Source organism: Tenebrio molitor, chromosome 5 (genome assembly GCF_963966145.1).
Source record: "Tenebrio molitor chromosome 5, icTenMoli1.1, whole genome shotgun sequence".
Taxonomy (NCBI): Eukaryota; Metazoa; Arthropoda; class Insecta; order Coleoptera; family Tenebrionidae; genus Tenebrio; species Tenebrio molitor.
This window is the reverse complement of record NC_091050.1, coordinates 21,141,945-21,157,014: the sequence shown is the minus strand read 5'-3', so window position 1 is coordinate 21,157,014 and position 15,070 is coordinate 21,141,945. Positions and strand designations below refer to the sequence as shown.

At 40.3% G+C, this 15,070-nt stretch overlaps 1 protein-coding gene across 1 annotated transcript; it reads right to left on the bottom strand.

The window, feature by feature from the left end:
* Positions 1 to 1,465: 1,465 nt before the first annotated feature.
* On the bottom strand, positions 1,466 to 2,631 carry LOC138131542 (uncharacterized). Its single transcript, XM_069048605.1, has 4 exons — positions 2,149 to 2,631; positions 1,858 to 2,091; positions 1,716 to 1,796; positions 1,466 to 1,663 (listed from the first exon to the last, which is right to left on the bottom strand). The coding sequence occupies exons 1-4, from the start codon at positions 2,446 to 2,448 to the stop codon at positions 1,469 to 1,471; spliced, it is 810 nt and encodes a 269-aa protein (XP_068904706.1). The 5' UTR covers positions 2,449 to 2,631; the 3' UTR covers positions 1,466 to 1,468.
* Between the last annotated feature and the right edge of the window lie 12,439 nt (positions 2,632 to 15,070).

Sequence of the window (15,070 nt, the reverse complement as noted above, 5' to 3'; positions counted from 1 at the left end):
TAAGCAACCAATCGGGCTAATGGAACGTAAATAGTCAATAGGGGCTGTAAGAGGTCCGATAAAAATAACGCTGCTTTAAAATTTTAAGGATGTCTTAAAACGAAAATGCTATCTGTATCTCGTAGGTGCGTTAAAATTCTAACGGAAGTGCGTAAAATCTGACTTTTAAGGAGAAAATTTTATCGGTGAGGCCAGACCAACCGATAAAATTAAAAGAGCGGTAAACGGATAACCTATAATTATTCTGATACTTGTATTAAAGTATTTTTTCCAACGTCAAGTCTGAAAATGACATTTCCATCACTCAATTTAGAGATGAAAGTAGGCGTTTGCATCACATGTGAGGAAAGTAAATCACTCCCCTCACTAGTGGGGAAAGTAAAAAAAAAATTGATCCCCATTTAGGTATGTACATACTTTCTTTAAAATAACGTTCAAATATACATAACGGGTGTTTTTTTAAATTTGGCGTCGAAGTAGGCGTTAAACTGTCGATTGTGAACGCACTATACAGGTTATGGATCATGGATCAGCTGTTTAAATCTTACGCTTTTACACGAGTGGTGCGATCTCAAGCGACTCTCCAACGCCTACTTCGACGCCAAATTTAAAAAAACACTCTTTATATATACATTTGTCAGAATTCTTTATTAACAATTAGCACTTACAAAGATACTTAACTTTTTTATCAGTATTATAGAAATTAAATGTACAATTTTTTACACGAATTAAAACTCCAAATGTTCCTGATTTTTTTTTCTAAATAACGTGTCGGTAGAGAGCTTGACGTGGACGCCAAACTAGCGCTTCTTACTACTTGTCTCCATCTCAGTAACGCATTGTATTCCTTTCCGTAGCGTGCTCGAGATTTTATAGGTAATAATTCCAAAGATACCTAGTTCGCTGCTTCTTTAATTTCTGTATTTGGTAAATTTACAACACTATCTTCTACTTCCATCACTATTTGTTTAGTAAATTCTGAGTAATTTTCAAGTTTTGGTAAAAACACGAGTTGACATTCATTAATTAAATTTTATTGTTTACTGTGAGCATGGAAACGTGATTTTCAAATTTTACTTCTATGTTGATTTGTATAAAATAATAAATTGATAATACCTATGCAAGATAAACCGAAAGCTCTTGACGTTGGAAAAAATAGTATGTTATATACGTGAGGAAAGGTCCATTGCTAAACTTGAATGATTAGATCAACTCGCTATCGCTCGTGATCCAATTGTCATTCTCGTTTAGCAATGCATCCCTTTCCTCACTTATATAACAATATACTATTAACTCGTTTATTAGTTGTATTTAGGTTTGTGTCAAATAATTTGTGGTATCTTTGGGCACAGGATTGGTTCAATGTAGGGAGTGAAATTAGATGACATATTGTTAGTAGACATTTTTTATAAAAATATGTTACAAACTATTACAAAAAAAAAGTACAAAAGAAATATGTACCTTAAATTTAAAACTTAAATTGTAGAGCAGCGCTAACTGGCCTCTTTCTTTTAAGCTTTGTTGCTAATTCTAACACTGACTGAGCTAACGTCAGGTTGGAACTGCTTAAGCTACGTAAACATTCCTCGTGTTGTTGTGCTATGTGCTCGAGTGTCCCTGTTTTTTTCTTTTTTGGAATAGGAGACCGGTAAGAAATATCGCTCTGCAATTTTAAGACATGTGTAAACATTGAACAAATAGTTTTAAAAACATACCAAAATGTTGTGATAATCTGTTTTATCACTGCCATCTCCTTGATCTTCTTCATTCTCATTTGCCACTTCAACAGCAACTGGCTACAATTTTAATTACATTACACTTTGTCCAATAATAGAGTTAAAGCAGTAATAAACTTACCAAATCTTCGAATGAAATTTCCAAATCATTCGGTGGAGCAATTATGTCTATTCCTAGACCAGCTTCCCCTATTTCCGGAATCCCGGCTATTACAACAGGCGTCAGCAACGCCAATAACCGTTTCTCCAACGGTAACAGGTCTTGCTGGCTACTAGGTCCTCCTCCCGTTTTTGTGGCATTTAAGTGACTTAACCTGGCCTTCTTCTTCACGGCACTTTTGAAGTCACTTAATGTCTAAAAATAGTTACATACATTTAACGGTCATAATTTTTTTTTTAATTAGAGACTTACCTCTCGCCATTGCTTCGAAGTCTTCCGAGCACCTTCAACTTTATTAAGTTCTTCGGCCAACTCGTTCCACTTTTCGTTGAACCGCTGTAACTCCACTCCATTCTTGGCTCGCCCTTGGGTTAAATACGGTTTACTTTCCAGCACACTAATGAGGAGCTCTTTTTGTTTTTTCGTCATCCTTGCAGATCGAGACATTTTACTTGTTCTTCTTCTCTTGGATTGAAACAAACTGAACGCCTTAATACAAAATAACTTACCTGAAATAAAATAAACGTTTTGACCGTAAAAACTGTTTTGCATTTTACAGCCCAGGCCCAGGCCAACAGAAATTTTCCCAGATGTGCAGATGTGCAGATGTCTGCAAAACACATTTCATAACAAAATTCTTTTGATGATTTGTAAATACTTATCTGTTTGTTAATCACATTCAATTAAATGATCACCAGTTGAAGTATAACTTAACCTCATACTACATCACATTGATCACATGTCACATGTGAAATTTCAGTCTGATTTTTCAAAACAAACGTGCGCATTATATCTACTGCGGGATGAACGGCCTACAAATGTGGCGTGTTCACAACTGATTTAACGTACATGGCTTAAAACTTGGTATTTTACCGCTCTCCGATAAATTCGAGTTACAGAATAGAAATTTAAAGTTGTGCATTGAACGCTCCGATAAAATCGAGTATTTTAACCCTCCGGTAAATTTATCGGACCTCTTACAGAATAGCCCCTAATGTTAGACAACAGACGCCGACACTAATTTCCGTTAAAACAACCACCATAAAATGCTTCTTGTTCAACCGAACAAAACTTGACCCATTTTTCACAAACGGCAGCAAACTCTTGGTAATTTTTAGTGTATTTTTTTTTTTTTGTATGGGTTTATTTAAAACAGAAGGTTTATTTTAATCGACCAAACAATTTAGAAGATTTACTGCAGCGAATTCGGTCTAAAATAGAACGAAAAGCCCTGACATTATTGAGCGCAGTGTACAAAGTGTCGGTAAGTGCTAAATGGTTGGCAGGGAATAATTTCAACATTTGCGTTAAACTTTATTGTTAACCTTAGATGGTTGTTTGTATTTGTTTGAGGTCAATTAAAATTTTTACATTTTACAATTAAATCGTGGTGGGAGTATAATGGTGTAACGGTGCGCAGGCTGTTGTGTCTTTCTAGCCTTCTTTCTCGCACATGTGACGTCATGTGCGGAGCACCGGCAAAGTAAACACATTGCCAATAGAACAGCATAGCGGCCTTTACACACATATTTACACTTACATAAAGTTTTAACCGCGCGATTGAGGGTGTCCGAGGAGCAAGAGATAAGCCTGATAGGTACGAGTATGATCAATTGTGAATATTCATGCCCGCTTTTTTGATTTCACTCAAAATTACGTGTCAGGTTGTAAGAGTTGTGGCGCTGATTTTTAGATCGACATTCCCGTTCACACTTTTGAAAGCACTGAAAATTTTGTGTAAGATTGCATGATTGATTATACGACCTTTAAACAGACAGACTTTTGAGTGGATTGTCCAAAATCGCGAAGATAGAAGCGTACGTGCAAAGGCACCTAATATCAGCAAATTAGGGAGATTTTCAGTTTTTACTTTATTTAGGTATGTCAGTATTCCGACAACAATTTATACTAATAGTCAAGATGAAAATTAAGATTATTTAATTTATGAACTTATTTACAATGGTAGGTACAACATTTACAACAAGTAAAATAATAATTCAATAAATTGGTGCAAGGGCTATTTTTTTAGATTTGTAAATTTCTTCATTTTACGGTCCAATCGCTTCTTACAATTGTCGAAACTGATTTTTTTATTAATCTCACGCAATCTAATGTAAGTGCGTGTTCGTGCCAAGCAGTGTATGACTTCATGCGGAAGTTTATCCTGTAACTTTTCTAAAGTTCTGTCAGTCACTGTATCAAATATGAATTTATCCTTTGATAAAGAATTTTTGTGTATGTCATTAAATACACAGTCGAGAACTTCAGTTGCCGCAATTAACTGTTTACTAGGATATAAAAGGGAACCTCGAGATATGTACTGAATCCAATCAGGCATATTGCCCTTAATGTCTCTATTATCCCCAGATGGAAATCCTAGAGAGTACTTGTCACGGAATCGATATGCGACATAACCAGCAATATATTTTAAACTTTCGATGTGGACAGTGTCTCTGAAGTCTGGTGGTACACTGTCGGGCGTTTTATCATTGCATTCATTGAAGTCTTCTACTTCAAGTTCTACAAAGGAGCGGAATTCAGCGACCTCCTCAGATTGTACTTTTTCATCGGGAATGTCGCGAACAATATTCTTGAAAATATGTTGAGTGATACAATCTGCATTTTCTTCATCTAAGGGCTGTATCAGACATTGTTCCTCAGTACTTTCTTCAGTGTTTTTATTGAGAGTAAATATTGATGCAGAATGTTTCCCCAGTATATACCACCTAGAGGTACAAAAATAGAACGCATTAGGTAGGTATATATAATTTATTCGTGTATAAAATTCTCACCTGAGCCTGTATTTGATGTCGAGTGGAGAAGGATGTTCGTTAGCACCGCCCATACCTCGTATGTATGAAAAAAAGTTCTCGAGAACATCCTGATTAAGACGATAAGTAACAATATATTCTAGTTTGTACGTTTCTTGTAAGTATTTGTACATACTAACTATAGAAGCGTTGGTAAGTAAAATTCACTTTTGAAACTGTATCAAGTTGCTGTGTGTTCCAACTCGCATCAATGACATACATGTGTCCATACGATTTATCAGCGACAATTGGTCCTCCACATTCATTCCATAAGCATTTTTTCCAGAAATAGAACCAAACATGCTGTCGGCATTGAATAAATCAAACCAATCGTTGAACAGCTTGATTGTTTCAGCACATTTTTCCCATTGTAAGCCGTCCATTAATGTAGAATATTCTCCACACCACTTAATTGCTTTTGCAACTTGATTGGAAAACAATTGCACCGCAGGTAATACCTTTTGCCTCTCTGTCCCCTTTATATCTAGATGGTAGCGATTTATTTTGAAAGCAATTGTCAACTCCGACTTTGATGCTGTCAACAATTTTTCCAGGCATGCACGATCCACCTTTACGCCATTAATTGTAAATCCATGATCCAAAAAATGATTCCTCGCTAATTTTAGTAGGTGGGGCACATCCGCAAATACATGGATTTTAAGGTTGTCATCTTCTGGATGAAAGAAGTACACATTCTTATTAAATCCAATACCAACTTGATTCCAAAATCCAATATTTCCGGTACCCATATCCGAAGTGACGGCTATCACAATAAGGGAGGAATGGTACAGTCGAGAAATGATATCGAACATTATTTCTTTGGTCATATTGCGATCATAGTCATAATAGACAGGTTGTTTCCATTTACCGACTAGCCCTCGCGCCATGATTACTTGACAAGCCCTGTGTGGCCCTACAACTTGCTGATTTGCTTGATCGATGCTGACTTTATTTGAAATATAAATTTCATCAAAACTCAGAACTGTGAGTCGATCCCATTCTGACATCCCTTTTGCTTTAATCTTCAACATTCGCATCACATCAACCAGAGGTCCTGGATCTACGTTGAAACATCGTGCCCAATCTCTTAATGTGGATAAACCAGGTAATGGAAAATTGTGATTCCTGAGATAACGATAAGCCTTGGAACTCACACTCCTAAGCGAGATTGCAGATGCTATGTCGTCTGCATTCCAGTGAATCTTCCGTTTGGAGGGATTCAACAAAAGTCGAATTTGTCCTGGCGTAAGTATCGTTTCAAGGGTCCTAACATTGGGTAATACTTTCATTTTCAGTATTTGTTCCTCCAAGTTATTATTTTTTTCTATTAACTCTTCACATTTTCTTTTCCACATATCAAGTTCTTGCTGGAGGATTTCTATTTTTGCTTTTCTTCTTCTTGAGTGTTGAATGCTGGCTGATCTCCATCTAATATGTTCTCGCTTCCCACGTCCTGAATTGCGGTGTCTGGTACTTCAGCCTCCTCTCTTGAACTAGAACTGCTAGAATGCATTTCAGCAAGTGCTTTGTTAACGACAGCACGTCGTTGTCTTTTCAAAATTCTTTCGGCATGACCATTAGAGGGATCACATGATCTCTTCTTGGTCTGGGTGTCAGGTAGAGGTGGTACAGGTACAGCGGTAGGCTTCAAAGTTCTGATATTCTTCACACTATAATTCAAGAGTTGTTGTTGCAATGGTATTTCAAAATCGTCTGGTGTGAAGTGGACCGAACACACATAACCTTACAAAAAAGGGGGTTTATGGACTGCATTTTCGGTTATTTCCACTTACTGTTTTCCACTTTAAACGTGTCCTTCCTTTTACAGGCATTTACCCATTGATGTCGCATCTCTGTATCCCTTAGAAATCGAAAATATTTCACGTCGGAACCTTTAGTTTTTCTCGTGTAATTACTACACCCAAACATCGCACAACCAGGCATTGAAATAGTTTAAACACTCACCCTCACACAGTTCAGAATCAAACGAAACTTGTTCTAGATTCACAAAACACAAAAAGAACGTTTATTGAATGATTTTCGATGAACGCACGATCAAAAACAGTCAAAACAAAACACCAAACTTGCTAAACAATATGAAGAATAGCACGAGAACAGCGGACTCTGCTCCGCACGTGACGTCACTGCGCAAACTGTGGTCCGTTTTGGCTTCGTTACCGTCACACCATTATACTCCCACCACGAATTAAATTAATTTTTTAAAATAAAATGTGCCATTTTCTCAAAAAAAAAATTGTTATGCAAGATACCAATTTTTTTCATTCATCGTTTAGGTAGTAGGAAGGTCTATCAAAAATAGAAGGAAAAAGTGGGGGTTGTCATTTAAAAAAAATTGCCTTACCTGGGCAAATATTTAAACTTTCAAGCCAGGGATTTCGTAGAATATTGTCTGAAGACAATTCATTGAATGTTTTTGTCTTTTTATAATGCTTATACGTCTCCAAACAGCATTTTACATGTCATCTTTTTGACATTTAACGTTTCGCGCCAATTTCGGCGCCTCCAAAGTAGCGCCAAACGGCGAACGCCGAAAACTGGCAAATGAACAGGCCGGAGAGAGCCAAGAGTGACAAGAGTCTCGACTATTTAGAAGGTCGTGGTTCACATTATGTAACTTTAAACATTTTTAATGTTTTTTTTTTTAAGTTTAAATTTTCTTCATATGCCTCCTCACCTGCCTCTGTTTGATTCGTCATCCTTGTTCTTATTTCCGCTAATGGAATATTGTCTTCTTCGTCATAAAAATTGTGTTTTTCAAAACCGGACTTATGAAAACAGTTCTGAATAGTTTTTTGGGTGATGTCGCTAGTCCATACTGCGGCCACAAGGTTTACACAATTAAGCAGGTTAACTTTAGGTATATCATTAAAACGTTCATAACTACGTTTAATGAAATTTTAAACTCTTTATTATTCCTTGATCGAGGGGTTTTACAACCTTTTGGACTCATTACTTGTGGCGAGAGGTGAAACTGTGTGTTGAAATTGTTGTTAGTTGTCTCAAATTGAGACGGGTGTAATTATAATAGCACCTTGATTCTAACAAAAACATAGTACATATTGAATTTTTTTGGAGGATGAGACCGATGGTTTGAATCAGTACACAACAGAGTAGCTTTTATTTCAGGTTCACTTGTCCTAGGACTTTAAAATTATACGTCAGTTGTTGACAGGAATAATTCAAATAATAATTTAATTTAATAACTTCATTAACTACTTGCTATAATAAACATTGCTAGTGCAGTTTGTTGTTTTTTTTTTAACAATTAGACCTGCGTTAGAAAGAGGGGACATATTTATTTTGTTTCCTTCGGTTATTTCAGACACAAACGATTTAGAGATGGACACCGAATTTTCAAAATTGTATCAGTACTTACGTGTTTAAATATTTCCCTGTATTTTGATTACAGGCTGTATCACCACTCTTATCCAAAGCTTTGACAAACTGTTTTATAAGTCCAAGCTTAATATGAAGTGGCGGAAGAATGATGTTTTCTCGACTTATCAATGGTTCATGAATTATATTAGCTTGTCCCACGCTCATATTTTTTCTCGACGGCCAGACTTTTCTTCTCCAATGTTCTTTTTTTGCACGACTGTCCCACAGACAAAGAAAACACGGGTATCTAGTGTACCCACCTTGGTGACCTAATAAAAAATTAACCATCTTTAAATCTACGCGTGTTGTACAAACAAAATTTTCTCTAAAACAACTTTGATATTTTGGTATTCTTCCTTAAGTTTCGTTGAGTGATCTATCGGGATCGATGCTAATTTGTTTCCATTATGCAGTAACACACTACTATACACTACTTTACTTTATTTTGCCCTACGGGCTTTAAAGGATTCCTATACCTTACACAGTTCTAAATAAACTTACAATTCCAAAAATAATTCTTTTTTTTTTAATTAACATACATTTTCTTTTATTCCCCACCCCTCTCCTTCTCTATCCTTTCCCTCCTCTTCCATACCTCTTTCATCCATCCTATCTCTCTTCCGTCTTCGTTCAGTATTTCTCCCCGTTCCTTTTCCTCCCTCTCTCTCATTTCACCGCATCCTCTCCACATGTGCTCGATCGTCTCTCTCCCCAGATACACCGGAACATCCTCTGTCACGCACCTCTCATACTCCCTGTTGTACCTCGATTCTCTGATTCTCTCCCTTCTCTCTTGCTTGTCCGTATCTCTGTCCCTCTCGCTCAGCTCCGCACACATCCATCTTCCTTCCGCTCTCACTCTTTCCACTTCCTCGCTGGCATACCCGTTCCTCCTACAGTACTTCTCTCTCTCCTTCTCATTCGCGTTCTTTTTCTTTTCTCTATAGCACTCAGTCAGTATCCTGCATTCTTCCCTTCCGCCCATTCTGTCCTCGAACTTTGCCGCTCTCTTTCCCGCTTTTACTCTCAGCTTGCTCCTCTTGCACTCTTCCCTCACTATGTACCCTGGTGTTTCTCTGTCCACTCCTAGCACCCATCTCAAATATTTCTCTTGCACTCTCTCCACCTCCTCCTGTTCCTTCCATCCCCATATCTCTGCTCCGTACATCAGCACGCTCTCCACCATGCTCTCGAACATCATCATTCTCCTCCCGAACTCGCCTCCCCACATTCTCTCTCCTATTCGTGATCCGTAACCTGTATAGTGCGTTCACAATCGACAGTTCAACGCCTACTTCGACGCCAAATTAAAAAAAAACACCCGTTATGTATGTATTTGTGTAAGACTTGGTTTTTGTCCGTATGCCCATATTATTTTTTGTAATTTTGTTGGAACATAGAAAACATAATCCGTCAAATACAGAGGTGTTCCCCGTGAAAGCGTCTTCAAAATATTTCACATTTGCCTCTTCAGAATTTAGCACATTTTCGTCTTCAGAATCTTCTATACTTGCGGTATCTGCTGTCGATGTACTCGGTTTTATTGTAATGGATGAGATAATGTTTATTTTAGGAATCGTTTTTTTTAGCAGTATTTTGCTTTTTTACTTTAGATAAGTTCATCTTCTTCACTTTTTTTTTTTCTTCAGCCTTGGTTTTGGCTTTAAGCCTTTGTCGTTTTCTCCCTTCAACAGCCTGCTCTTTTTCTTTCTTTTCAGTTATTTTCTTATTCTTCGTTTCTTTCCAGGTTGCTGATGTAATCACGAATGGCAGTCTTTCTGAATTTGTTTTCCCTTTTCTCTCGGGAGTAACTGGCCACTGTAACGTTTTATTGAATGAATTTAGTTCATGTTCATTGTTATTTACTATAATATTGCCACTGTTATTAGTTTCGATTATCATAGGTATATTTTCAATGTCGAATATTTGAACCTATACATTATCGATCTTATCAACACATTTCGGTGATAGAGATTCTGGCAAATCAACGTCAATTTCTGTAATTATCTCTTTACACTCACGTCCATTTGTTTCCTATTCACTTATAACACCTTGGGTTTCTTCGAAATTATGATCAATGTCGTGGATCAACTTATGATCTACCCACTCTGTTTCAGCGTTTATTTCCATGTTCATTTCGTCTATCGTTTGTTCTTCTTGTAGTAACGCATTTTCTTCCGTTAACTCTTTAACAATGTTACTAAGGCATTTAAAGTATTTGTTTTTTGTATCTGATTTTCCAGTTGCTATTTCTCGTAGGATGTCATTGTCAATAATTTGTTTCAAGGTATTTAAATCTAGCGTTTTATTAACTTTACCAGTTTTATCGTTATTTGTCACAACTCGATCTGCAACTTTAGTTGTTCCATCGTTGCCCAAACATTTTGAGTAATCTATAGCATTCGGGTTCCACGGAAATAAGCCACAAGCTCTAAAACCATTACGAATGGTATTTTTAGTCGTATTTTGTCGATTGTGAGTTTGAGAATGGGTGCAAATCGGTCTTTTGTCAAAGCTTCTGTCTCGTAATCTTCAGTTTGTCCACTGAATGGACACCGGAGTAGGCCCTTTGGCTCCTCCGGGACCCTTCTAGATCTGAGACAACATATCTATCATGCGTTGTATTTTGAAGGGCCCCTCGTACTTTGGTAGTAGTTTCTTCCTACTACCTTCGTTGTGCGAACTGCACTACGACCAGTTCACCCTCGTGAAACGTTTTTGGAACGCATCGTTTCTTATCATGGCGCGACTTTGCGCATTGTCCTGCGAACTGAAGACGTTCTTCAACCTCGCTCCTGGTCTTATTTACGTCTTTATTATACTGATCAGTATCTACCTTGTTCGCAAGAAAAGCATCGTGTATGATTCGTGGCACGGAGCCAAACACTAGCTTAAAGGGACTTTCCCCCGTAGCCTTATTTGCTGTCGTGTTCAGGCCCCATGCTACCTTTGAGATCTCGTAATCCCAAGTTTCCTCGTCGGAAAACGTGGCCGCTATTGACGCCAAGAGCGTTCGATTGTACCGCTCCACTTGCCAGTTTGCTCGTGGAGTGGCGGTTGCGTTTAGGATTAGTTTCGTTCCTACCCTTTTGCAGGTTTGCTTAAACACGTTCCACGATCAGTAACCAGTCGTTTTGGTACACCAAATATTTTAATGATACGTTTTTTCAAAAAATTTTCTAGGTGCGTGGTTTTTGTGTTTGGTACTGCTTTCATAATGACAAATTTTGTGGGAGCGTCCACATGGAGCATCTTCGCATCGGATTGGTAAACAACTTCGAAATTGAATTCTTGCAACGTCAACCACCGGCCGACACGCGGCAAAATGTTTTTTTTTTTTCGTGAAAGCCGTACGTAATGCGTTACAATCAGTAACAACGCGAAATTTTATCCCTATTAAGTATGTGCGAAACTTTTTCAACGTGTGAACAAGCGCAAGTGTTTCAAGTTCGTAAGAGTATAGCGTTGTTCTTTTGTCGTCTGACGGCTAAAATAGGCAACGGGTTTCCAAAGTTTCCCTTTTGCTTTTGAAACAGAATGCCGCCTAAGCCCGTTTTACTAGCATCAGTGTGAACCTCCGTTTCGGCATCCACACTGTATATAGTGAGTAGTGGTCGTTCGGTTAGCCGCGCTTTGAATTCTTGAAACGCCCGGTCCTGTCTGCTTTCCCACACAAAATCCGCCCCTTTACAAGTAAGCATTGTCGACGGTTTCGCGAGTTGCGCAGAGGCGTTAGCTAGCCCGAAGCATCCGGAGGTATTCATAATGACTGTTGGGGGTGACGAATGCGGTTTTGTGAATCAATATGGATTCTGGTAGAACCCCGACGCCATATCAAGGGACGTGTGAAAAATTTACCGCGTCCGAGACGGTCGAGTTGATTATTATTTATACGGGGAAAGAGGAACCGATCTTTTACTATATGAGCGTTCAATTCCCGAAAGTCCACGCACATACGGTAGGATATGTCCTTTTTCGTTACAAGTAACAAAGGGCTGTCATAGGGCGAAGTACTCTCCCGAATAATGCTGTTGTTGATGAGCTCATCAATAAGTGTTTCGCACTTCAGCACGTTCGCTAGTAGAGAGTTTGTAAGGGTGTCAGGTTACAATGTGATTGTCCGTCAAGTTTATTGCTAATGAAGCATTACACAACTGTGTTCGTGGTAACCATGTCGGGATACTTTTGGAGATGGTTGGAGATGGAGCTGACTTGATGGTAATATTCTTGAGGAACATTCAGTTTTTCAAAACAATCTTCCGGAATACGCAAGACCCCTGGAAGTTGTCGACTGATCAAACGTGTATCGTTCCAGTTTGTGATGGCCGCGAGATTCTGTAAATTATCGGCAACGGGTGGCTTTGCAAGAGCCTGCTACGTTTTCATTTCTCACAGGCTTCACGGAACGGCAGCTTTTTGCATGTGGCCCAAGCGCCCACACTTGAGACACGTTATTGCTATGTTGACTTTGGCCTCGATCAAAATCGGCAAAATTGCTGGTGCCGATTCATTTCTGGGGTTTACGTTTGCTCATGGCTTGGGAATTGTGTCCATGTAGGCAATTAAATCCGAAATGGAACCAAATTGCGCGTGATAACACATTCTTGTACCCTTCTGTCAGGAATACTGTAAATAATTAATGTTAACAATAGTTCGGTATTTGGGCGATAAACCGGTAAAACACAGATTCTCAAAACAAGTAGTTTTAATCTCGGGAGCAGCTGATACAGGTCTCGACTCTTACTTGGTAGATTGCTATCTCCCTTTTTCCGCGCGGTACTTTGTCCTGCTCCCGTCGCCGGCCGTCGGATCCCCGAGTACCACCGAGGACGCCCACGCGGTGCTGACGTGGCGTTCGTGGAGTGTCACGGGGTTCCACTGGTTAACACGGCCTTTCCTGACCTGCAGAGTGTCCTCACTCGTCTGGTCCAATCGGCTACCAGGACAAAAGTACTCTGAAACTCAGATACCGTCTAAGTAACTGCGGAAACGCATTTGTTATTGCTTGTTGATCCTGAAAGCCGTTTTGCGTGGATCTCCAGGAGCGTGCCTAACCTGCGAACTTTGCAAACTTGGGCCCAAGTGTTACAGATTAATGATAATACATGTATGAAATAAACGCTACGAAAGAACGCTATAACTAAGGAACGTACTAATACTACTAAAGGAACGAAATAACCTCGCTTTGAGCTAGAGGCGCTTAATTCGGTCCGAAATCTACGTTGGTCAACTCCGAACCGCCAGGCGCGGCCTATGACCTGGGCATCAGACACCCGCAATCAGCCCCTTAACGCCTCGCACGCCGGTAGAATGGACAACCACCACGCGTCAGACCGTCTACCTCGTGCAGGCGGAGTGCCGACAGACCGGGAGCTTAGCCCCCAGAGAGGGTCTCACCACCCTTCCTGACCCTGTCCAGTACTCGTCCAGTACTGCCTTCTCCCCGTAGTGGATCCACGGCCTCCTGCTCTCTGCCGCCGCCACTCCACTATCCCGCCACTGTAATCGGGGAGTCCCCGGGAGGTCCGCTATCTCGTCCCGGTCGTGGCTCCGCACCTCCACTACCTCGGATGGGGCTCGCTAACGCCGCGCCGTCTCAGAAAAGGCCTACAATCGCCTCCAATTCCTCCATCTGACGTTAACCCCGTCTCTGGTCAACGTATTTACCGATTCGCAGCGGTCGTCGCCAGTTTCGAATATCCGTCATTGTTGAATTTGTATATTTTATGGTAACTATATCGTGTAGACGTGTGAAGGCCACGCAGATGGGTCATTAGGCCTCGAATTTCCGCATAAAGATTTAATGATTTATTAATTTTGATTCACCCGGTAACGCACAGCCGACCCATAAACAGTTGGTTGACGGTGTTAGGTTTGTTTTTGCGTAAAATATAAACATCTTCCCGTAGTATATTTGGGTAAAATTCTGTCCGATTAAGACGGCAACACCCCGGACGCAGAGATTCGTTTCGTAGAGTATCGTATTTCGTAAAACATCGTCAACATCTCAGACTGCACGTGTGCGAGTTTCGGTTCCCAATGTAGGTCCGCAAAGAGTAATTAAAATAATGGATCGTCCAAGTTGTTGAATGATAAGTTTTATGCCGTTTCAGCCGTTATTCATTCCCGAGATCAAAGAAAACATTTATTGTATGGCCGTTTAGTGCTATGGCTTTTGGAGAAGTCTGCTAAAAATGAGATTCGATCGCCAATAACTCGTTGCCTGCAGAACCCGAATTAGGACACAATCGACGTACGTGGCCCGTTTGATTGCATGTGAAGCATCTCACTCTACTAGGTACTGTTTGGCCCTGTTTTGGTTGTGCTCCGATAGAAACTCGAGAGGTACTTGGTTTGGTTGGGTCGCGTTTGGCGCCGTAGACACAACCGACGATTTTAGCGAACAGGATTGACAATAATTTATGTAGGTCGCGTTTCGGTATAAAATTTTGCCGCAACATTTCTTTCCACTTGACCCGGGTGAAAAGATGAGTCGGAAGACCCCGGTACCACACCTCTGCCGGTCCGCGCAATTTTGCTAGGGCTAAATGGCTGGTCACCTTGTCGTCCCACCCGTAGATCTGTGCGTATTCGTCGACCTCATGAAGCCCGTCGTCGACGTTACCCGTCAATGGATTGAATTCATTAAGAATGCCGCTAGAGATGGTTCCGACGCTTACCTCAGTCCGTGGTTTAACCTGTCTTACCACCTCGGACATGCCCTTGAGGATAACTTCGCTCAGGCGGGAGACCGTCTCCTCTGTGCGCTGGGAGCTGGTGCGGCTCTCGCTCAGGTGTCGCCTCCGCGATCTCCCAGAACGGCCCTCGGTTGTCGACTCCGGGGTCCGGTGACGATGACGCCGATTCTCCTTCCCCGACCGACGACGCTTGGGTCGACGCTCATGAGACCTAGACCTGCTACCCTGAAGTTCCAACTCGTGGGATCCTGATCCGGAGCGTGATCT